The sequence below is a fragment of the Tasmannia lanceolata genome, unplaced genomic scaffold (assembly GCF_043159265.1).
Source record: "Tasmannia lanceolata isolate RefF3 unplaced genomic scaffold, GAP_Taslan_0.1 ptg000007l, whole genome shotgun sequence".
Taxonomy (NCBI): Eukaryota; Viridiplantae; Streptophyta; class Magnoliopsida; order Canellales; family Winteraceae; genus Tasmannia; species Tasmannia lanceolata.
In genome coordinates this window covers 18,942,684-18,965,218 of record NW_027518684.1, presented here as the reverse complement: position 1 = coordinate 18,965,218, position 22,535 = coordinate 18,942,684, and the positions used below count along the sequence as shown (strand labels likewise).

The 22,535-nt window shown below is 39.5% G+C and overlaps 3 protein-coding genes across 5 annotated transcripts; all 3 read left to right on the top strand.

The window, feature by feature from the left end:
• Positions 1-777: 777 nt before the first annotated feature.
• On the top strand, positions 778-9,388 carry LOC143882199 (RNA polymerase II, Rpb4, core protein). 3 transcript variants are annotated; one of them, XM_077385661.1, is made up of 6 exons: positions 869-914; positions 1,486-1,567; positions 3,755-3,866; positions 4,079-4,196; positions 4,314-4,466; positions 8,904-9,388. In XM_077385661.1, exons 3-6 carry the CDS (start codon positions 3,859-3,861, stop codon positions 9,057-9,059), a joined length of 435 nt encoding a protein of 144 aa, XP_077241776.1. In that variant the 5' UTR covers positions 869-914; positions 1,486-1,567; positions 3,755-3,858; the 3' UTR covers positions 9,060-9,388. The 3 variants fall into 3 exon arrangements, with proteins under 3 accessions (XP_077241775.1, XP_077241776.1, XP_077241777.1); XM_077385660.1 differs by lacking the exon at positions 1,486-1,567 and having other exon boundaries at positions 778-914; XM_077385662.1 differs by lacking the exon at positions 869-914 and having other exon boundaries at positions 1,500-1,567; positions 3,758-3,866.
• A 2,010-nt stretch (positions 9,389-11,398) lies between these two features.
• Positions 11,399-16,816, top strand: LOC143882198 (membrane steroid-binding protein 1-like). The gene is made up of 2 exons (XM_077385659.1): positions 11,399-11,774; positions 16,209-16,816. The coding sequence occupies exons 1-2, from the start codon at positions 11,473-11,475 to the stop codon at positions 16,540-16,542; spliced, it is 636 nt and encodes a 211-aa protein (XP_077241774.1). The 5' UTR covers positions 11,399-11,472; the 3' UTR covers positions 16,543-16,816.
• A 2,198-nt stretch (positions 16,817-19,014) lies between these two features.
• Positions 19,015-20,073, top strand: LOC143880642 (F-box protein At4g35733-like). The gene is made up of 2 exons (XM_077383621.1): positions 19,015-19,119; positions 19,426-20,073. The coding sequence occupies exons 1-2, from the start codon at positions 19,015-19,017 to the stop codon at positions 20,071-20,073; spliced, it is 753 nt and encodes a 250-aa protein (XP_077239736.1).
• The last annotated feature ends 2,462 nt before the right edge of the window (positions 20,074-22,535 follow it).

Here is a 22,535-nt window from a genome sequence, read left to right as displayed (position 1 = left end):
CTGCTGAAAGTCACCCTTGCCCTCTTTTGATAATTCTAAACGTGTACAAAGCAAGTAGGACTTACTAGGACACTCCCATGGACTGTCTGATTTGAAATGGACCGTGACGGAGACATGGGAATTAGGATTCGAAGAAGATCCCGAATCCGGCCCGACCGATAAGGGATTTGAATGGATCGTGTTGACACCCCTAATTCTTATGCATTGTTGTAAAAAATTGGACATACCCTATCAAAACATGATGTGTACAATTGCAAACCTCACCATTTATATGGGCTCGGGTGGAGGCCGTGGGATCTACCCCATCAAAAGATGAGGCAAAATGGTGGGATCCACCCAATGCATGGTTTTCAATTGAGTAGGTGAGACCGACACTATCAATACCTGTAACAGAACATCAGAGGTATTTTTTGGTCTTTTTAAAGGGCGATATTTTCGCCCATTTGCCCCCTCTTTTTAATGTGATTTGACGTCAGAAAAGAGTTAAAAGTTGCCCACTGTTCCCACTATAAAGGGGTGAATGCATACCGGAGGGGGGTGAAAATATCATCGCCCTTTTTAAAGGGTAATTTTCATCTTTATAAGGACATTTTGGTTCTTTACTTGGCTAAAAAAATCTACCATGAGTATTTTGGTCGTAAGTTGATGGGACGAACTAATGTACAAAATTTACGGGTGCAGCTCAGGTCGGGTTGAGGCCAACCCCAACCCAACCCAAGATAGGTTTCTCTCAATGCTAACCCAACCCAACCCAATCCAACCCAAGCCTCGGGTTGAGGATGGTCAACCCTAACCCAACCCGGGGCTAAATAGAAAAATACAAGAAAAAATAGCATATTACTAGAAAATCATCAGAAAATTATTAGGCATAGGTCTGGGGTCGGAGGGTCGATTCCTTGTCTTGCTCCAACCAGGTATTCTCTCTAAAACGCCAATATGGCAGAAACCCCTTGCTCTACCTCTATTTTTTGTTTACTCTTTTATCCTTTTCTCTCTCTCTCTCTGCAGCCAAATAGGGTTAGGGTTTTGTGAAGAAATCTGTAGTTTTATGAACTATCTCAGTTTTGTTTGTGGAATGCTCAGCAAGGCATGAGAACCTGCATTTCTTGAATTTAGTTTTATAATTCATTTGGTTGATACGCAGATCAAACGAAACAGTTGAACTAAATTTGCATTTGTTCTTGTTATTATTATTATTTTTTTCTGGATTTGGTTGAGTCATTTCTCTTGATTTTAATAACCATGCCTTTGACCTTCAATAGAATCCCTCCAACATCTCTACCTTGATAATACTCAGCCCCACAATCTTCTGTACCTAGACACAAGAAGCAAAGCAATTACAATCATGTCATTGACATAGATGTAATTTAACAGGCACAACTACAATCAGTTTAGAGAACCCAGTATAAAATCACCAAAAAAAACATCAATTGACATAGATATAATTGAACATCTGTTCTAAGCATCAGTTTGAACTTTGAACAGGCACAACTACATGCACAATGTTATCATTCCAAAAGGAACAGCAGACATGAGAAGGAATCTACATCCAACTTTCTCAGAGCTAGTATGTATTGAATCCATATCTACTAGAGATAATATGTATTGGTAATCAAGGTTCTGAAAATCGGAATCAAATCGTAAATTGTAGCAGGGTTCAAATCGTAAATTGTAAGTTTTTTTTTTCAGATTTATATATAAAAATGAGGAAAATATTAAAAGATATAAAATATAAAAATAAGAATAAAATGTGTAATTATCTATTTTTCATTGAAAACTATTACATTAAATACAAAATTCCATGATCAGTAATTCAAACTTGCGGTTGGTATTGGTAGAAGTAAGAAGGATGAGGAGGAGAAGGAAGAAGAAGAATAGAGTTAGGGATTTCTTTACTTGTTTTTTGGTTATAAGTTGGGATGGGGGGGTTCTTATATGATTTATTTCTTATCGTAGGGCTCACTTCAAAAAAAATAAGCAAACAAAAAAGATTCGTAAAAAATCGTGAAAATCACACGATTCAATGTCAAATTGCACTTGAATCGTACGATTTTTTATGAAAGTATTTTTTCCTTCCGATTTGAATCGTTCAACCCTTGATTCAATTTGAATCGTAGATTCAAATCGCGAATCATACGATTTTAACAACATGGTTGGTAATACTGTAGGGGTGCAACTCGGGTCGGGTTGGGTTGAGGCCAACACTAACCCAACCCGAGATAGCATTCCCTCAACCCTAATCTGACCCAACCCGAGCGTCTGGTTGTGGATGGTCAACCCTAACCCATCCTGCCTCCAAATTGGGTAGGGCCGGGTTTGGGTTGAGCCGGGTCGGGTTCGGGTTCATATAGGGCCAAACAGAAAAATACGAGAAAAAAAATATAATCTTAAGAAAATAAAATACGAGAAAAAAAAAAACATAATCCTAAGAAAATCACGATAAAGTTAGTGGACGGAGGTCGGGTTCGGGTCACGTCGAGTTGCCAAGGTCTCAACCCTAACCCAACCCGAAATTAAATCGGGTTGGCTTTCCCAACCGTAACCCAACCTAACCCAAGAAAATGCCAACCCAACCTGAGCCAAAATCGGGTTGAACCCGTCGGGTTCGGGTTGAGCCCGACCCAAGTGCACCCCTAGGTAATTGATATTGAATGCTGATAATTATGTGTTGAGATTAGCCGATTAGTCCTTTTAAATTTATTTCTTTTGAATAAAAATTTTGCTTCTCCAAAATTCTATCCTTGCTAGAATTTTGGGGAAGATGTGTTTCTTAGCAATCATTTGGGTAATATGGAAGGAAAGAAATGCAAGGATCTTTAAAGGAAGGGCAAAAAATGCACAATTCCTTTTCTTGAAAGACATTGCTTTGGTGATTTCTTGGGCTAAGTTGCTTCCCTCCTTTGCTTTTCTCTCCTCTTTCGACCTCTGGGAAAGATGGCGAGAGGTTTGTGGAAGTGAGGAGATCAAGCAGAAAGTGGTTCAAAAGTGGATTCCTCCATTATCGGGTGTCGTAAAATTAAACTTTGATGGATCTAGTTTTGGGAATCCGGGCCCTGCCGGTAGGGGGTTGTTCTTAGAGATGATGAGGGAAAGGTATTGTGGGCTTTTGGCGGCCCGCTTGGCATAGCCGATGCCATGGAAGCCGAGGTTCGGGCGGCATACCAAGGCTTGATTCTTGTAGCTCGAGATGACTGTGATAAGGTTGTAGTGGAGGGAGATTCTTCCAATGTTATTCGGTGGCTAAACGGTCCTCAAAAGCCGCCATGGAGATTTGACAATTTTTTTGATGAAATGTTCGACATAGCTAAGTCTAGGTGGATTGAATTTCACCATGTTCGGCGTTTGGCAAATGAGGTGGCGGATGGCTTGGCTAGAGTGGGTGTTTCGCTTGAGGCTTTGGCTTGTTATGATGAGCTCCCTTCTTGAGTTTCTTTGTGCTTGTATTTTTTTTCTCTTGTTCTCTTCCTATCTCTTGTTCGGACCATCTCGGTCGTCTTTTTTTTTTCTTCAATAAAATTTGGCTACCCTGTTCAATTTTTTATATTTTGCTTCCCATATACGAATGCAATAAGGAATCTTATTGAAAAACTATTTTATCATTTATGTTCTATAGGTTGAGTTCTTAGTCGACATATGCGATAGTCTGTCATGTTAATCTGTCACATCTTGAGCACAACTCTGTTTTTTGGTGTTTCCTTTTCATCCATATAGTGATTGCAATTTCTCTTTTTTTTTTCTTTGTTTTGTTTTGTAGTAGATCTGCAATTCAAGCAACCGTTTGATCGTGGATTACTTCTGGAATTAGATTGTTGCTGTTACCACCGTCACGATTTGAGTGGAAGCTCTCATTCTGAGATAATGAAAATGTATGCACTTGCAACTATTGTGTTTTTAGTTGTAGTTTAGTGTTTCAGTCCTGCTGTCCTTGTGAATTGTTTGGTTCAACTCTCCTTTAAATTGTACTATCAGTTATAGTATTTCTCACCATTCCAGCATTGCGTATATAGTGGAATAGATAAAAATAGAAAATAAAGTTGAATGTGATTGATAAACAGGAAATTTGATTTTACTTTTATAGAATAGAAGCCAAAGCTGGGGCTCTAACAAATTTTGAAGTGCTCGACCTTTTACGGTCTAGAGGGGCAACAAGTGATCCTTTGGGAGCTCTTGGTGCTGTAACTCCATCAGAGTGCCAGGTAACCACTCGCTGTATAGTTATTGAATTATGTTTTGAATATGCAAGGTCTGTGCGTTATGGCTCAATGAGTTGAATGGAACTTGTAAGGCGTAATTGTCCTAATGTGCATGTGTAGGTTTTTGATTACTTGGTTCAAACTGCGGCGTGCAATCAAACAAGAGAAAGCATTGACGAGTTCTCAAGGAGATCTGGAAAATACAAGCTTTCAAAAGCTGAAAAGCTAAATATTGTCAACATTAGGCCATCATCCCAACCCGAAATCTTCCCTGTAAGTTTCTGAAATCGTTGTAAACTTATAATTAGTTCCTGTTTACTTGTTTGAATACATGGGTGAAGAGGTTGAATCATTCTGGAGAATTGGCTACTGATGTAATGTTTGGTGCCGATTTTTTTGTTGTTTCTTTTTCTGGGTGATCGTGAACTTTGATATTACCAGTTGCAGTTGTAAATACTAGTTGATTTGATTGTACCTTGAACTTTTCAGTTGTGTTATTGAGATGCAATAACACCGGCATCTTAACATGGGTTATGGGGTATTATAAACTGGTAAAAGTAACATAGTAAGCAAATTTCTTATTATTGGTTTTTACGTCATTTTTTTTGCATGTAACAAGTAGAAAACTATTCCTAAGAACCACCATAATACCTCTATGTATAAACATAGATTCAACAAGATTTATAAGAGTAGATTCAACTAGCTGAAGATGACAAATATATGTGGGCTTTAACCACACGCTAGACTGCAATTCCACTTCTCAAAAGAAGAGACACAATGAGGATTTCTTAAAAGAAAAGACACGATGAGGAGAAGAGCCTCCTGCTCTCTCTCTCTCTCTCTCTCTCTCTCAATAAGAGCAACTCTCCCTGATCTCAAATCTCAAAATCAAGGACTATAGACAGTCCTTACAGACTAACAGTTAACCAACTAAACTTCCGAAGTGTAAAATGACTAAAAAGGACAAATACAAAGTGATAAAAGACCAACAAGTAAACTAGTGCTACAACTACACTAATGCAGCTAATGTTCAAGCTAATGCCCCGAGGGATAGACTGCATAATCAACTCACCAAGTTCTCTCCTTCCCAAGAACGAGCCACAATCATTCCTTTCCTCCTGAGTTAAGTTCCCTGCTTCTCGACACGATTCCTTAGTCACCGCCTTTAGCTGACCAAACTAAGCCTTTTTTCTTTTCCATATAGCTGACCATCTTTAATATTTTGAAATTCAAAATGAATTTCTTCTCGAGGCTTCGACTACGTAACCACAGCCCTCGGCTGCATTGACGAGTTAGGCTTCCCAGCCGTAGGATTATGTTTATTCCAACGGCCACACTAGGCACCCAGTGGATCAACTGGCTCACTATCAGCACTAAAAGGACCCACATATTCGGATGACCGATGTAGAGTGGGAATCACGTTGTTTAGGATTCTGCCCCGACTTGACTAGTTTCCTTTGGCCCTGAAAATTGATGCTGCACTATTGGATTGTGGCTTGATGACGATAAACCAATCACCGCTATTGAAGGATGCCGCCTCCCAGGGGCGGAGCCAGGAATTTATACTGGGGGTGGGGGGGCTAATTTACACATGCTTGCATTGGTCATTGGTGGAGCCATGGACAACCATTCACCTTTAAAGTGTGGGTGTGCAGGTGTGTGTGCCCCCTCATGCTACATGTGTCTCTGCCCCTGCTGCCTCCATTCTTTGAGCAGAGCTTCGACTTTTTCCTCATCCAATCGCCATGGCAGCTCCATGTATTCGATCTCAGCCAAATCAGCCCCGCCTTCTTTCCCCTCCAGAATTAGCGTTTGGGCAAAAGATTCGATCCTAGGGAAGGATCTAGCTATCTTCAGATCAGATTCATCTAATCTCACGGTCACACTTGCTTGCATTGGTCATTGAGGGAGCCATGGCCAACTACCTAAGAATGCATGACCATTCACCTCTAAAGAGATTTTGCAAGTCAATGTGTGTGTTGGCATGCCCCGCCCCTCATGCTACATGTGCCTCCGCCCCTGCCACCTCCATTCTTTGATCAGAGCTTCGACTTTTTCCTCATCCAATCGCCATGGCAGCTCCCTGTATTCGATCTCAGCCAAATCACCCCCGCCTTCCCCTCCAGAATTAGCATTCGGGCAAAAGATTCGATCCTAGGGAAGGATCTAGCTATCTTCAGATCAGACTCATCTAATCTCACGGTCACATGAAATCATTTATCGTCGACCCGCAGTTTCACCTTCATATGCAAACTATGCCATTTGTTCGACAAGATTAGGACCCCCAGGCTAGTGAGCCTACTACCTTGAATGTATTCTGCTTCTACTTTGTTGACCTTCCTGAAGATCGATCCGGTAGTTTTAAAAGTATTGATGAACCATGCATGTTGGGGGATAACAAGCACCACTGACCAAACGGATTTTGCGCCAGATCTACAAGTAGGATGATGGGGATCATAGTTTCAAAACTCCTCTGCGTCATCGTGAACTCCCTCGAGTCAACTCCACTTTACCTTACCCGTGTTCTTATCCAAGTCCGCGTTTTGCCTTACAAAGTCAATCAAAACTCTTTTGACTCTCCCCGCGTCAAACTAGTACTCAACCGCGTCAACCGAGTACTCGACCACGCCATGCCGAGTTGGCTAGGATTCGCTTAGGCCGCATTCTGACCCGTACCTGCATTTTGAAACACTGACAAGGATAGATCCAATCTAATATTCCACCATTGGCATCACCACCCATACTGGATATGCGGGTTGCGGTTCTTTCATCCTTGAACTCGAAGAGATACACACCCGGGCCTAACACTTTTGCTTCCAAATCAGATGAGAGATGCCCCATTTCTTCCTCACCCAATCTTCAACAATTTGTAGATCCAATTTGAACCCATGGATTTCTCCTATTAAACATCTCTTCAGCCTTATTTTCCTCTTCTCCACTATTTTTTTGATTTATGGAAAGAATCGGTTCATTGTTTGTCATCTCTGCCACAACACAAGTCTCCAATCAGAACAATGATTTGTTCCAAAGGCTCCATTTATGTTTCTCCCAGTCTTCCTCACTTTTCTATCCTTCATTGACCCAAACTTCATGCAGCTCTTGCATTTGCTCCTAAATGAAATTTCTTGGAACCGACATCTTTAGCAGAGCCATCCCACTTTGTTCTCCTCCGCCTTTATCTTTTTTATCCTCTGTCTTCTCTGTTTGTTCATCAGCATTTTCTTCCACTTCTCCTTCCCCTTTGTTACCCTCCTCACAGCATTCTCCATCCCACCAAAATAATGCTACAAAATCATTTATTCAGTCTTTTGTCAAGCATTGATTAAATTTTAGTTTATTTAATAAATTGTAATGTAAATTCAGTATTTTGATTTGATAATGAACATAATATTGTACTGCTACATACTATAAAAGTTCAGCCCACACTCCAATTGAGTTTGGAGTTCGCACCAAGTCTTGCCAAAGTTTTGACTGGGGTTTTCCCTTCTGGTTTGGAGTTGGTACCGAGTGGTGTCAAAGTTTAGACTGTTGTTGTCCCTTGATATTCTGGACTTGGAGCAACTCCATGTCTTCTGAGTGACACATTGTAATTCTAGTATACCAGGTAGCCACAGAATGTAGAACTGAGGAAAAAACATTTAGGATAAATCGGCTGAACAGGCCTCCCATTCCATCTAAAAATCTCTTTAAGCTAGATTTATAAGTCATGTCATTGAGATAGCCATATTGATAGTAGTAGCCTGGTTTGTTGTTTTCTGTTATTTTTTTTCTTTTTTTTGTAGAACGGTAGGGTTATAGATCTGCCACTTTAAATGCATCACATATCCATTTATCTTATCCACCCGTCGTTCTATTTTGGTATTAATGAACCAATGTTAAGTTTTTTTTTTTTTTTTTTCTTCTCTGTTAGCAATGGTAGCCTTCAGAGAAAAAAAAAATGCTTTGTTGGTATTAAAGGGTTTTTTCCCCCCTCTTTTAGCAATGGTAGCCTTAGCCAACCCCAACTACTTTGGGACAAAGGCTATGTTGAGTTGAGTTGAGTTGAGTAGCAATGGTGGCCTTCATGGTTGTAGGTAATGAAGATTTCTGAGAATCTCTATATTCAGATCTTTCCTATTTTCATGTTGGGTTATATTGTAGCTGGGTTACTTCCAATTCACCCATTATCTCAGCATTGCTACTTTTGTCCCATCAACTATGGGTTACTTCCAATTGAATCCATTATCTCAGCATTGCTACTTATGTCCCAGTAACTATGGCATGAGGCTTTACCCTTATCGGTTTTCTCTCTACTTTGGTAGTTGGTGAACCACATACTGATTTACTCATTTACAAGATATTTAGTTTTATACTGATTTGCAGGATATATAAGTATTTGTTAGATATCTGAAGAAATCTATGGAACTCATTGAGCTGTAAGATGAATTTCATTCCCAAGGAGTGAATGCCCATAGCCAACTGACTACCTTCAAGGCAACATCCTTGTTAGCTGCAGATAAGAAAAAACCCAGTTTGGATAATTGGGTCAGAGGCTCACGCCATAGGATGTTGAGTATTCGTGGCTATATACAGTTTAACTACCAAGAAAACACGATTGAAAGTGTAGAGATAATTGGTTAATTTCTTATGATTCATATAGAAATGCTCTGATTCACTGTTTTAGAACTGCTTTGATTCATTGTTTTCTTACCATGATTTTGACTGGTGCAGATTATAGAGGACTGCGAGAACCGTGGTCTGGAACCAGTGCTTGAAGAATTGGTGAATATGGTGGTTGAGATCTTACCACCGCGTCCGACAAAGCCTGGAGAAGAGGAAGATAATCTGCAAGGAACTGAGGATCAGAAAACTATGGAAGTAAATTAAGGTCAAGGAAGCTGAAAGCTCCTATGACCTCATTAAAACTGATTTTGATACAAGGGTGCTCTGTACCACCTCTACATTAACTTTTTTTTTTTTTTTTTCCACACAAATGATTAGTGTGACTATCCTGTAGTAAAAACATTTATATTGAGTGAAATGTATGTTTGAACAGACTAAAGTCCTCTTTTTCCCTTTGGAGATTCCAATGGGTAGAAGTATTTCATGCAAGAGATTTTGGTCATTGGCCTCCAATTTAGGCCCAAGAGATGAATAATTTGGGTCCCTACTTGCATTTTTGCTGCCAATAATACCTTATAAATGTAAATTTCTCTGCATCAATTATATACCTTATAGGCATGGGTTACTCTATAGTCTATACCAATTAACTACCTCACATTTTTTGAGCTCTTTTTCTCAGTTTAATAAATGTTTCTCTTACCCAAAAAATTCTGTATGTAAAAACTTGGTGCCCAATTTTAGCTCAAAGTTGGGTTGGCATTTCCTTGTGCTGAGTTGGGTTAAGGTTAGAAAAAAACCACACGGTTTAATTTCAAGCCTAATAATCAGTTTTGGACTCAAAATTGATTCTCAAAATCCAAAACAAACAGGTAATCGCTCATTCTTTCTTTTCTTCTCGTGGGCTTTAATCTCCAGTTCTAGAAATTTCTGAAAAAATACAGTTCCAAAATTGCCCTTTCTGTCACATCTACCACCAACTTTGTATTAGGTGACAACACCCTTTAATTGCTGTCTTTTAATACCATCTTTTCTCAGCTTCGAAGGAGAAAAACAGGAAAATTAGGGGCTAATATTTACACCACCATTATGAAATGACTAATCTGCCCTTATAATTTTGAGTCTTGTTCTTCTACATTGAATCTTACTTTACAATTCATCTAGGTGGGCATTTGTGGAACTCTATAGCAACAAATAATAGCCGCTTTACGAATACAAAATTAAAAATAATAACTATGTAAAGTTTATATAGTAAAAGAGTTACAAATCAAATCGACTCTCTATGTCGACATAGGGGTCGATTTAAGATATACGGGGGTCGATTTATCATTGCCCAAAATAAAGGATGGTCGAAACTTTGGGTTTAATAGGTTAAAAAAACATAGTAAAAAACTGAAAACGTAAAAAAATATATTTAATACGTTTAAAATCTTGTCATTTAGAAAATAGAGCGCGGTAAAATTGGAAAATTTGCAAAAAAAAGAAAAAGAAAAACACATTTAAAATGTGTTTTAAACGTTTTCGGCTTTTCACGGAGGAAACGTACATTTATAGCATGTAATATCCCTTTTTAGTGAAAAAATTAAAAGAAATAATTAATGAACTTTGTTGGCATACACCTCATTAAGTCATTAGGGCTGGTTTTGAATCTTTTGATATTGAGAGTTTGAGAGATACACCTCTTTTCGTTTTAAATTGACCGCTGAGGGCATTTTGGGAATTGTAATAGCTTTTGACAACTGGTTAAATGACAGAAAGGCAAGGTGATTTTGTCTCATTATCAAAAAGGAAATGATATCACACAACCATGTTTTGATATTTTCAGTATTGGTGAGTGTGTCACATTATCAAAACGTGATAAATGGGAATATCAGTTACCTAAAATCAGGCTGGGCTCGTTTCAGCAATTTGAGTATTTGACCCTGCACACAAGGAAAAAGATTAAAAAAGGTTTCTGGTATTGGCACAACCATGTTTTGATAATTGCACAACTCACATTGTCTTTTCTTCATGGGAGCTTGGGAATTGTAATAAGAGATCTGCTAGAAGGCATTTTGCGGAGCTGCTGTTGCATGAGAGAGCAGCCACATGGGATAACTTTTTGTCTTAGTCATCCCGTGTGGCTGTTCTCTCATGCAACAGCCGCTCCATGAAATGCCTTCTGCCGATGGTCCCCATGGTTTTAAAGTTCAACTGAAAATTTCGGATTTCGGTCGAGACCGGAACCGAAATCGGGTATACCCAAAACATTGCAAAATTTCAACTTAAATTTTAATTTCGTCGGAAATCCAAGGAATTTTACCCAAAAATCTTGATTTTATTCATTATTTAATATTTTATAGAAATTTAGGCAGAAATTACCTAAATTTCGGATGAAGTAATTTCAGCCGAAATTTTGTACGAGATAAAATATTATTTTAGTTGATTTCACCAGATTTCGGCGGAAACGCATTCTGAAACCGAAATTTGAAACCATGATGGTCCCTACTCCTTTGACACTGGTTAATAAGGAAAAGAAAATGTGAATTCGTGCAATTATAAAAAAGGGTAGTGCAAATATCAATAGCCAAAAAAAAATCAGGCCAATGTCCTATATATTTCTGTCTTTCTGTACCTCTCTTCCACCAGAATCTAGCCGAATTTTTTCGCATCTCCCTCTCCTATTTCTCTGAAAAGCACGATGGCTTTGCAGCTTTGGGAGACCTTGAAAGAAGCGATTACAGCCTACACAGGCCTTTCTCCAGCGACCTTCTTCACGATTTTGGCAGTGGCAATCTCTTTATACTATGCGATTTCTGGGTGTTTTGAATCTCCACCTCCGCCTAGGAAAAGGGAAGTTGAGGAAGAGATGGAGCCACTCCCTCCTCCTGTCCAACTCGGAGAAATTACAGAAGATGATTTGAAGGTTTATGATGGATCCGATCCTAAGAAACCCCTTCTCATGGCCATCAAGGGACAGATCTATGATGTTTCTCAGAGCAGGTTTTTTTATTTTGTGTGTGTTTTAGGTGCTTATAAAATGTGTTTTTTTTTTTTTCACTTATATTGCTTTTGATTTTATCTTAGCAAATCCAATCCTATTGTGTACATGTAAATGGAAAAATAAAAGTAAACACAAGCCACAAGATGAACACCGAGATTTTTTATGTGGTTTGGCCCAGATTTATTTTATTTTATCTTCTACTATGATAAAGCAAAATTACAAGGATTACAATGGATTAACCCAAAACCCATAAACCCATAAACCCGCAGCCCTTTTTCTTAGTTCCCCAATTTTTTTTTCCCTAAGATTGCTTTTGATTTTATCTGTCTTGCTGATTTACTAAGGTTCTCTTTCCACATTATTGAAGATCATATCCATTGTTATTTCTTGGGTAAGGGCTCTCTCTCCCTTCAAATTATATTCTAGTCGAAAATTCTACTTGTAGCTCTTATATCAGTAGAGGTTGGAAGGAGATGTTGTATGCAGCAGAGAGAGAGAGGGTCCAATTACCTCTAGTTGGATGCCTTGCTAGACCCTGAATGACTCGAGCTAAATTTTGATGAGTCTAGAATGGGAATCCCAGGTCCTGCTGGGGTGGGAGATTTGGTTAGAGACGAGGGAGATCCCATATGGGCATTCTCAGGCCCCCTTCGGGGTTAAGGATTCCAATGAGGCTGAGGTAAGAGCGGTTCTGCAGGGCATGGGGATCGTTGATGAAAGTCTGTTAGATAGATTGATGGTAGAGGGAGATTCCCTTAATATCATTAGATGGGTGAATGGTAGTAGGCTGTATCCATGGAGATTCGCAGATTTGATTGACTTGGTCTGTGATTGTGTGGATGGTCATCCTTTCCAGTGTTAGCATGTTCATTGTTCGGCTATTAGCGACGCTGATCGATTAGCAAGGGACGGAGTGAATCGGGAGTCATTAGAGATATTTGATTTCCTCCCACCGTGATTTGTAGTTTCTTTGTTTCCGTTTTTTAGATCTCTTAGGGTGTGTTTGGCATCATTTTTTAAAAGCGCTTTTAATGTTTTTTTTTTCGATTTTCGAAACACAAAAACATAAAAACGTGTTTGGGAAGGTTTAGCTTAAACGTTTTTTTAGGATGTTGTTTCGATCCAGAATCGAAAATTTAGGAACAACTTTTTGACATTTCTCGCTTGAAATGAATCGTTTTGTCGGGCGCACGTCTTTGGTCCTCTACAGAACATTTCACGCCTCTTCTCCAAGGAGGCATCTTCTCTCTCTCTCTCTCTCAACCATAGCAAGTTGCCTTTGACCCAGACAAGCCCAAAATGAAGAGCTTCTGATTTTTATTGTGATTCAGAATGAAGAGCTTCTGATTTTTATTGTGTTTAACGTCTTCTACATGGGCAATAATTTGAACTCTGAAATCTGGATCGGTGTACTCTGAGTACAGGAGTGTTGGAAAGAATGTTATTTGCTTCATTTTAGGTCTGCCCTCTTTGAAACGTAGGCTAAATTGTTGTGCGCAATCTGTTTGATTAAATGCCCCAATAGAGTTCAGATCGATAGTGTGACCCCAAGGTTTAAAATTTTGGTTTTTGTACCGGTTTCGGACCGTGAAATTTCAAATTTTCAAAATTTCGGTCGAAATCTGGTACTTGACCCGAAACTAATATTTTATTCAATATTAAATTTCGGTTGAAATTTCGGTGAAATATTAAAAAAACATATTTTTTGGGTCAAATTTTGGAAAAACCGAAATTTCAACTGAAATAAATGACCGTTTCGATTTTGATGCATTTCGGTGTCGGTCTCCACCAAAATCCGAAATTTCGGTCGAAATTTAAAACCATGTGTGACCCAACAGTCCTTCCTATCACCTTTGTGTAGCCTCCAACCCATGGTTTAAAATTTCGGTTTCGGTACCGGTTTCGGACCCCTGAAATTTCGAAATAATAATTTAAAAAGCTTCTTTAATTCATTTTGAAATTTCGGCCAAATTTTTATAACATTTCTTCTTTTTTTTAAAAAAAATTACGTTTTCTTGAAATTTCAGACCGAAATTCTCGAAATTCCGAAATTTTGGCCGAAATTTGGTAAAGGCCGAAATTCGAAATTTCACCAAATTTTGGTTTCGGTCCCCACCGAAATCTGAAACTTCGGATTTCAGCCAAAATTTAAAACCATGCTCCAACCACCTTACCCTATCAGGCCATTAATACTCACCATTTCAGTTTCAAAAACAAAAATTGGTTTTTTTATGACAGTTACCAAACATAATTCTGATCTTTAAAATCAGAATCAAAATAAAAAATAGAATCAAAGAAACAGTGTCAAAATCAAGAAACGGAATCAGAATTGTTGGCAAACACACCCTTAGCTTGTACTTCTTAGCTAAATGTTCTTGGTCTTACGTTTGCTCCTCTTTTTAATATTATCTTACCTTTTCAAAAAAAAAAAAAAAAACTGTAATTTAGTTTCCTGTTTCTGTCCTTTTGTTTGCTATTTTTGGGGATTTTTCCCTGATTGTGTGAGGTTGCTGTCTTGGATGGCGTCTGGAAATGGGTTTGTGAGTTTTCCGTTGCTATTGCTGATTTTCATGATGTTTTGGGCATCTTAGCACATGGGGGTGTTGAATTAGGGGTTTGGGGAATGGATCTGTGTTTTCATCTTAATTCTTTCATTCCAATGGATTGTTGTTCTATTTTATGCGGTCTGTGTAATTTAGCATGAGGGGTTTGGGTTTGATGGTCAGCTCTTAGGTTTTGTTTATAACTTTTCTTTGCTTTCTTCTCTATCTAGGGTAATTGAAGTTTTTGCATCAGGCTTCGTAATTTTTTTTTTTTAAATATTATCTTTTTTTTCTTTATCTAGGGTACTTGAAGTTTTTGCATCAGGTATTGGATGCTTGTAGCACATTTGTGGATCACAACACATTGCCCTGTGTTGGGTCACATAGAGTTCACTGACTGCTTGATTTCAGCTACATAATTGTTCAGATTTAGTTCGATTTCCTTATTTCTATTCATTGCCGCTTGGCGTCGCTTCACAGCATATTGATGTCCTCCAAACTTTTTTTTTTTTTTTTAATTCTTGTCTGATCATTAATAACCATAACTGTGACACTTGATCTCATCAATTGTCAGAGTATGACTCGAGGACTCAATGCTACTTGGAAGCACTTGATATCATGTTGTTGGGACCACACTTTTCAGTTACAATTCTATCATCAGTATCTGGCAAAGTTACGGATGTACCTGATTCCCATCTTGCCAAAATTGAAGACATGTAGATCCACATTCATGCATCATCTTCTTGGAGTAGGAATAACCTATGCCCATTTTTTTCAGTTTATATTGATTTTGCAGAATGATTTGGACTTAGCCCTCCAAACTCTAAGCTTTCCCAAAATCAATTTTGAATGCTAATAACCCCTGCTCCATTTTTTTCTGGTTTTTAATGAATTTTATGGGCGGGTTAAGAGTTTGGTCATTCTGAACTATGAGTTTTGAATTGCAGTTGTACTGCTACCATCTGAAACAATAAAATTGGTCGAGTTGATCTGTTATTTTTTTTTGGAAAGGATCAAATTTTATTAGATAAAAACAGCAACTGAAATACAAGTAGAATGGACAGGACGTCCCACAAATCATATCCAGCGGCTAAACCCCAAACCATTCTCGCCTAACCCCTACTCAACCCAACCAGTCAACAACTTTCCGCTGCTAAAGGTCCATAAAACGTCACAGCATCTTTCTCCGTTCCATCTTTTGCCAACTTGTTAGCGTGAGCATTTGCTGACCGCTTCATGTGGCTAAATTCCGGGCGCACAGTCATGCATAAATATCGGATCTCCTATGTAATCACCAATTTCCATGGACTAGGCAATGGATGGAGTGCACAAGCTAGCAAAGGCCGGAGTGAATGTGACTGTTATGTTTCGTGCTGAGGAAGAGGGGTTTGAACTGTAAAATTGAGAGGGACTGTTTCTGTTCCTAATTGAGTTGAACATTTTGTCCCCTCTGTTTCTGCTGTAATCAGTCTCTATTTCTTATCAATAAATGCTATCTTTGAAAAAAAAAAAATCCATGGACCAGGGGCCATGTTCCTAGCCCGTGCTAATGCTTCCTAGCCCGTGCTAGTGCATTAGACGAGTCCCCTTTAATCCATTTAAAATGGTCATGTCAAAACCCACTTGTCGAGCACACATCGACAAGGTTAGGAAAAACCATAATTAATCTTATTCCCATTTCTTATTGTTTTATATTTTATTTAAATAGTTCTAATGTATTTCTGTCTTTCTATTTTAGCATGTCTGTCTTTTCATGATGACCATTTCTGAAACACTGTGTTCATGTTTGACACCCACATACCTGTCCATATATGTGGCTTACGCATCATTTTTCAGGAATAAGAAATCCTCATCTCCTGATATTATTGTTATTTTCAATCACTTTTGCAGAATGTTCTATGGACCTGGTGGCCCGTATGCCTTGTTTACTGGCAAAGATGCTAGTAGAGCTCTAGCAAAAATGTCATTCGAAGAACAGGATTTAACTGGAGATATCTCAGGTCTTGGTCCATTTGAACTTGAGGCCTTACACGATTGGGAATATAAGTTCATGAGCAAATACGTTAAGGTTGGAACCATTAAGGAAACTGTGCCGATAGCAGACGAGGCTGTCCCCGCTTCCTCCGAAACAACTGATAAACCTGCAGAAGGCGAGGCATCAGAAAGTCCAGTAGAAAACACACACCATAAGGAAGTCAGTGTCGACGATGATGCCAAAGAGTAAAAATTCCAGTGATTTTCTACTTTTACAGTGACAGCACATGAAGGGGCTGGTACTTAAATTTTCAAATCCTTTCCCCTAAAGTACTTTGTAGTAGTTAAGTTAATAGCCTCCTCCTACGGACTCTGTAAGATCTGTTGCTTAATAAGCGTGACCAGATGAACTTGGAGCTATGCTGCATTTACTTTACTGTCATTTTGTTGTTTATTTTGTTCTGTTTTCTTCTCTCCAGACATGCTGCAGCATTTTATTATCGAGAATTTGATGTTCATGTCTACCTTAGGCCTCTATCAGCAGTTGTTTCTTATATATCTGTTAATAGAGGGTTTTTTTTCTTCGATTGGTTAAAAAAATCATTCCTTTATGTTATTTCTTTTTCTGCTTTACATCTGTGTTTGTATTCATGTCTACGTTTGCCCTCTATCATCAGCTGTTTCTCATATTTATGTTCGTATTCCTTTACGCGTTTTGATTCTTCTGCTTTATATGTGATTGGCTTTTGTTTACATGTCATTTCTGGATGGTCTGAATTGTAAATGTATGAATGTGTATGGATATTGAGTCGAGTTCTTTGTAACTTCATTGGGTGAATTGCTGATGCCCTATGTTAATTTTCCCTGTGTTTGTTCTATAGATATGTTTCTTTTCTTTACGGTGTTAGGAAGGTTCAACGCCTTGCATGCATTTTGGTTTTTTTTTTCTCTTCTATTCTATTCTGTTCTTTCTATATCCTAAGTGAGAATAGGACTGATGGAATTGTGCTTGATTGTGGATCCTGATTGCTCCATCGAACGTGGTGAGGTTATTGCGTCCTTGCTTCTTTCGAGTCCAACGTACCGAACTCCATGTGAATGTATCTCTCTCTCTCTCTCTCTAGACACCATTGAAATTTTAAAGGGCTAGTTCTCCTTAAAACGAAACTCTGCCCAAAATCTTATATGCAACTCAACCTTGAAACTCCTAACCCGTCCTCATGGCCTTCCGCAGTGACGTTTTCAGACCCTTTCTTTGTGGCGATCCCCAACCCCAAACCTTGGTCTGATTGGTGATGTGAAGCTCCTATGCAGAAATCACAGGTCAGGCCAATCTGTCTGATTTTGCTTCCATAGAAGCCTTTGCATCATGCATAGCCATAATGCTAGTTTATGTATGCTTGATGAAACTTCATTGAGCTTCTTCAAGTGAATTCCATATTCCTCATCTCATGTCTCACCATTTCCTTTCTCTACACTTTATGTTCTTGTAGACATGTAAGGGGCACTTCAAGTTATAACACCTTTGCTGTTCTTGGGTTTGGCTATCCTTCTTGGATAATTTTTAGTCTTGAGATGTTCTTGGATTTGGCTATCCTGCTGGGATAATTTTATAATCTTTAGATTATCATGTCTGCTCTGTTCACAAAATTTGTTCTGATAATATTTTATCCAAGAACAAAGGTCGAGAATGGAGGGTAGCGAGCCTATCCAAGGATATGCAAGGATTAAATAGACCCTGTTTGCAATACCGATGGAGAACAGCCTTATTATCTACTTTTCATCTCAGCTGTTTCAAAGGGAAATGGCTATCTATTGAGGCTTGCAGATGCTTTTGAGGAGATTCTCAATTTGGTTGGGTATTCTGCTGTTTTTCTGCATGCCTAAAGGCATGTTTGGCAACCCTGAAAAAATATTCTATGGAATATTAGTAGGGCCACTTGTGACTAGTGCGACATGGGCAGAGATGTTAGAGACCTAGAGGGTGGGAGTGAGGGGAGGATGAAAAGTCTCGTGCCCTCTGAAGTCTCTTCCTTATCTGCTCTTACCTTTTATCATGGAGCCCATGAATATTTCATGGAATAATTTACTCTGTTTGCCATACACTCCCCCTTTAACGGTTTATGTGAGAATGGTTCACTGCTTGAGGATAAATTCACCCCCTTTAACGTTTTTCTTTGCCCTTAAAACTTAAGGAATAACGTTAAAAGGAGGTGATTTTATCCATCAGGAGGGGGTGTGGAATATCATTCCCTGCCTTTTTTTTTCTCTTTTTTGTTTTGTTGCTTGTTTTGACTTTTGACAATCTCAAATCTATATTTTTCGCCTTTTTAAAAAAAGCATGTTGTCATTTAAAATAAATAAATCATATTTTCTAGTCAAAATGCATTCATCTGGGCTTTTCATTTGCTGGTATGGCTCCCCTATGTTAACTGACCCAACCTTAAAACTCTATTTTCATGTAGCTTAAAGAAATACTCTTTTTCTTTTGCTTTTCTTTTCCCTTTATCATCCATTTTCAATCAGCTTAAGGTTGATTTGTATAGAGCAATAATGATAGAATTCTCTTCTATTATCCCTTTCTCCTTAATCTTCTTTGTTTCTTCCTCTGGCCAAGAAATTTTCAGCTTTTCTTGTGTTTAGAAGTTAGAACAGTCCTCCAAAGAAAGATTTTCCTCTGTCGCAATCAAAGAAGAATAGTGGATATAGAACTTATACAAGCATGTGGTCTGAACTTCCCAAAGACATCATAATCCTCATTTTGAAGCGCTTAATCCTAGCCGATTATGTCCGATTTGGAGCCGTCTGCGTCTCTTGGAGATCAGTGGTAGCAGAGAAACGTCATCCTCCAGCACCTCAACTTCCATAGATAAGACTCTCTGTAACCCACCTTACTAAACTCTACTCTTCAGAAAATTCCTACATACTTAGTTTCCTCAGTCTATCTGAGTGCAGAATTTACAATCTAAACTTACCAGAGACTAAGGAAACATTGTATGTTGGATCTTTTGAAGGCTGGATAGTAATCAGAAATAGGTATGATGATATTCTTCTGCTCTTAAACCCAATTTCAAGAACCCAGATCAAAATTCCATCCTTTTCTTCAATTTCAAAAGGCGGCTTTATTCACCAGGCTGTTCTTTCAAATTCCCCAATTTCTAAAAACTTGGGTCTATGTGATTGTATAATTGCGGCCGCTTTTGATGATAGGACATTGGCTTTTCATAGACTGGTAGATGAAAAATGGATTGTTCTTCAAAAATCTTCCCACATGGACTATGATGCTATAATATTTTATAAGGGATTTCTGTATGCCATTAAAAGAGAAGAACTCGAGGTCTGGGAATTGGGTTCCAATCCCCCTCAAGTTAGGACTGCAATTCTGTTGCCATTAGAAGTACAGAGGGAGGGATCTTATGAGATTTTCTGGGTGGAATCATGTGGGAAATTGTTGTTTGTTATACAGATTTTGGGAAGATTTTCGTTTTTCTTTCCCGGGACGACGGGGTTTCAAGTTTTTGAGATCGACCCAATTGATCTCTGTTTGGTAATGGTGGAAAGCTTGGGTGACCAAATGATACTGTTAGGTGAGTTTGGCTTTTTATCACTGAAAGCTAAGGATCTGATAGGTTCAGAGTTCAGAGAGAATTTCATCTATTTTGCAGAGGATGGGATTTGCAAAACATTCAATTTGGCGGACGGTACTGTTGAGGCTTTCCTTCCAGGCAGGTACCATTCATTTGAAGTTGGACTTGTTACAGTGACTCCAAATCCATGGTAGAGGGTATTTTCTATCTCCTTTTGGCCATGTTTGCGGAGTGTAAATCTTGGGTTGTTTTAGGTATGCTCTTGATGTAGCTGCACTTTAGTTCTTCCTTGTGCTTTTGGTTTTTGTTGTAAGATGGTTATGGCCTATATGCTGTATCTTGGCAAAGTTGACTGTTCGGTTCGCTATGTAAAATAGATTTTGGACTCAAATGGATTTTACCTCACAGCAATATGGGTATTTTTGTTGGGATGTAGAATCAAACTGAGTCAAATTCGGTTGTACAACTGCTAAGAATTTGCTTTGGATTCTCAGATTCGATTTTGAAAATTGATTTCGACTCCAATACGGATTATTGTACTCGAATTTGTGTTTACTTTTTGGTCCGAAAATCAGTTTGGCACTAATGCTGCTCGAATCTGTGCGTGACTTTTAATGGTCCAAGTGCGATGATCCGGCCTCCTGTTGGGTTCGGCATGATAGGTTGGTTCGACCTGTGACCAACGTCCATAGGAGAAAGGTTAAGGATCACTCGGAGTCACAATTCCGGGGGAACCCTTAGACACTCAAGTCAGACCGAGGCACGTGGAAAGGAGAGCCGAATAGGGGAGGGGCGAGGAGATCGCCATGAGCTAAGGGCGGATGAGCACACCTGAGAATGTGTTTATCGTCGTGTGTAGATCTGATGACTTCTGGGTGCCTAGTGTATGTATGTGTGCGCAGCTCTCTTTCTCTTGAGTGAAGGGATTCCCCCTTTATAGGAGGAGGTTCCAACTTCTTAGGCGCGGTGTTGCAGTGACCTGGACCGTGTATATTGTTGGAGACGTCAGCGTGGATGACCATGCAGGTACGATCCTGGAGAGTGATGTGATGGGATAAGCGGTCTGTTTGTCCAGATGGTGATAGATCATCAGCGGCTGGCAGGTGCAGAATCTGGTACAATGGACGCGGGATCTGATACGGGTACTGGTGGTGACATTGTGAGATAGTGATGAGATGGCAGGTGGTCCTCTCTAAGATCACTCGGAGTTGGAGATGTCCTGGGTGGGCCATCCGTTGAAGGGACCATGTGCTCTTGTTTCGGCCGGGTGGCCTCGTCTTGATGGTGGTGCCACGTGTTGGCATCATATTAGAGTTCAATTTTTACCCCCAACAATGCCCCACACTTCTTCGAGTCGGTACGAGTCGAGGGAGTAGTGGTAACAATTTTGAAATCTGCGCGGTGCTTTCTATGGCGTAGGATTGCTCGGACGGGGGAGTATGCTTAGACGAGGGGAGTCACTTCAGCTTCCAGACTTGTTTTTAGTGCGTGAGAGTCAGCGCTTGGGGCCCACGGGAAACTGAAGCACCATAATGATGGCCATTACAAGGGAGCGGTGGATGGATCCAAGTGGTGCAATCTGGGGACTGAATCCGAGTAGACACGATCCGATCCACACTGTGAATGCGGTCAGTCGTATCTTGAACGGTGCAGAGTGGTCTATAAAAGGAGTGCCTCTGCTTACATCCCTTGGTGTCAATCTAATGTTTAGGGCACCGCGACAGAGGCAGCAAGCTTGGAGTGCCTGGCGTTCTCGGGCTTTTCGGGTTTCCTCTTCTCGTGCTGCTGCTTGTTTTAGACTGCAAGAATTCTTCAGAGGAAAGGTGGGGCGGAGCAGGAAGACTGGAAGTATTAGTGGCATATGCAGGTGCATCTGGATGGATCGCACGGTCAAGAAGATCAACTCCTAGGATCGTCGGATACTTAATCGGACTACCAAATCACTAATTTGATGATCCAATCGGACGGCGCCCAAATCAACGGTCCACATTGATTACTGCTCTTCAATAGAGTCCTATATTAGTTTGAATTATTTTCTTGTTTTCGTTTCCTACTTTGAGTCTAGTTAGGAATGGCCAATGAAAGCCTATAAAAAGGCATTATTGTAACGTTTTTTTTTAAAAAAATCTTTGATTGGAAATAAAATTTGGTTGCCTTGTTGCCGCACGGAAATTGCACAAGAGCCATCCGCTGCTCTTCTTTGCCCTCTCACAACCGAGCCACCTGCTGCTCGATTACCCCAAAAAAAATACAGCCATCTGCTGCTGTACCGAGTCCCTATTTCAGCTTAGTTCCTTCTATTTTCAGCCCTTCCGTTTTTCTCTTACCCTTAGCTAGCCTACCCTACATCAATTTATATCAAAGCTTCCGCTATCGCATATACGCCCCTGCATTACATTCCCCTGCGCGCCAACTTGGGATGGCTTTAGCATAGGTTTCACTATCCGTTTCTATGCTTCAGTGTAAACCCGGCCTCAGGTTTCGACCCTAGATGCATTTGATTTTCCTTGTGTATAATGGTGCAGAGCCTTTCTTGTAAAATTTTGAATTTTTTTTGTACACCTCGTATCTCCATAATTTCATTGCTCCGTTCGCCTGTTCGAGCACATACCGCGGTATGTGTTCGCACTCTGGGGAGGCTAGGCAAGAGTTTAGA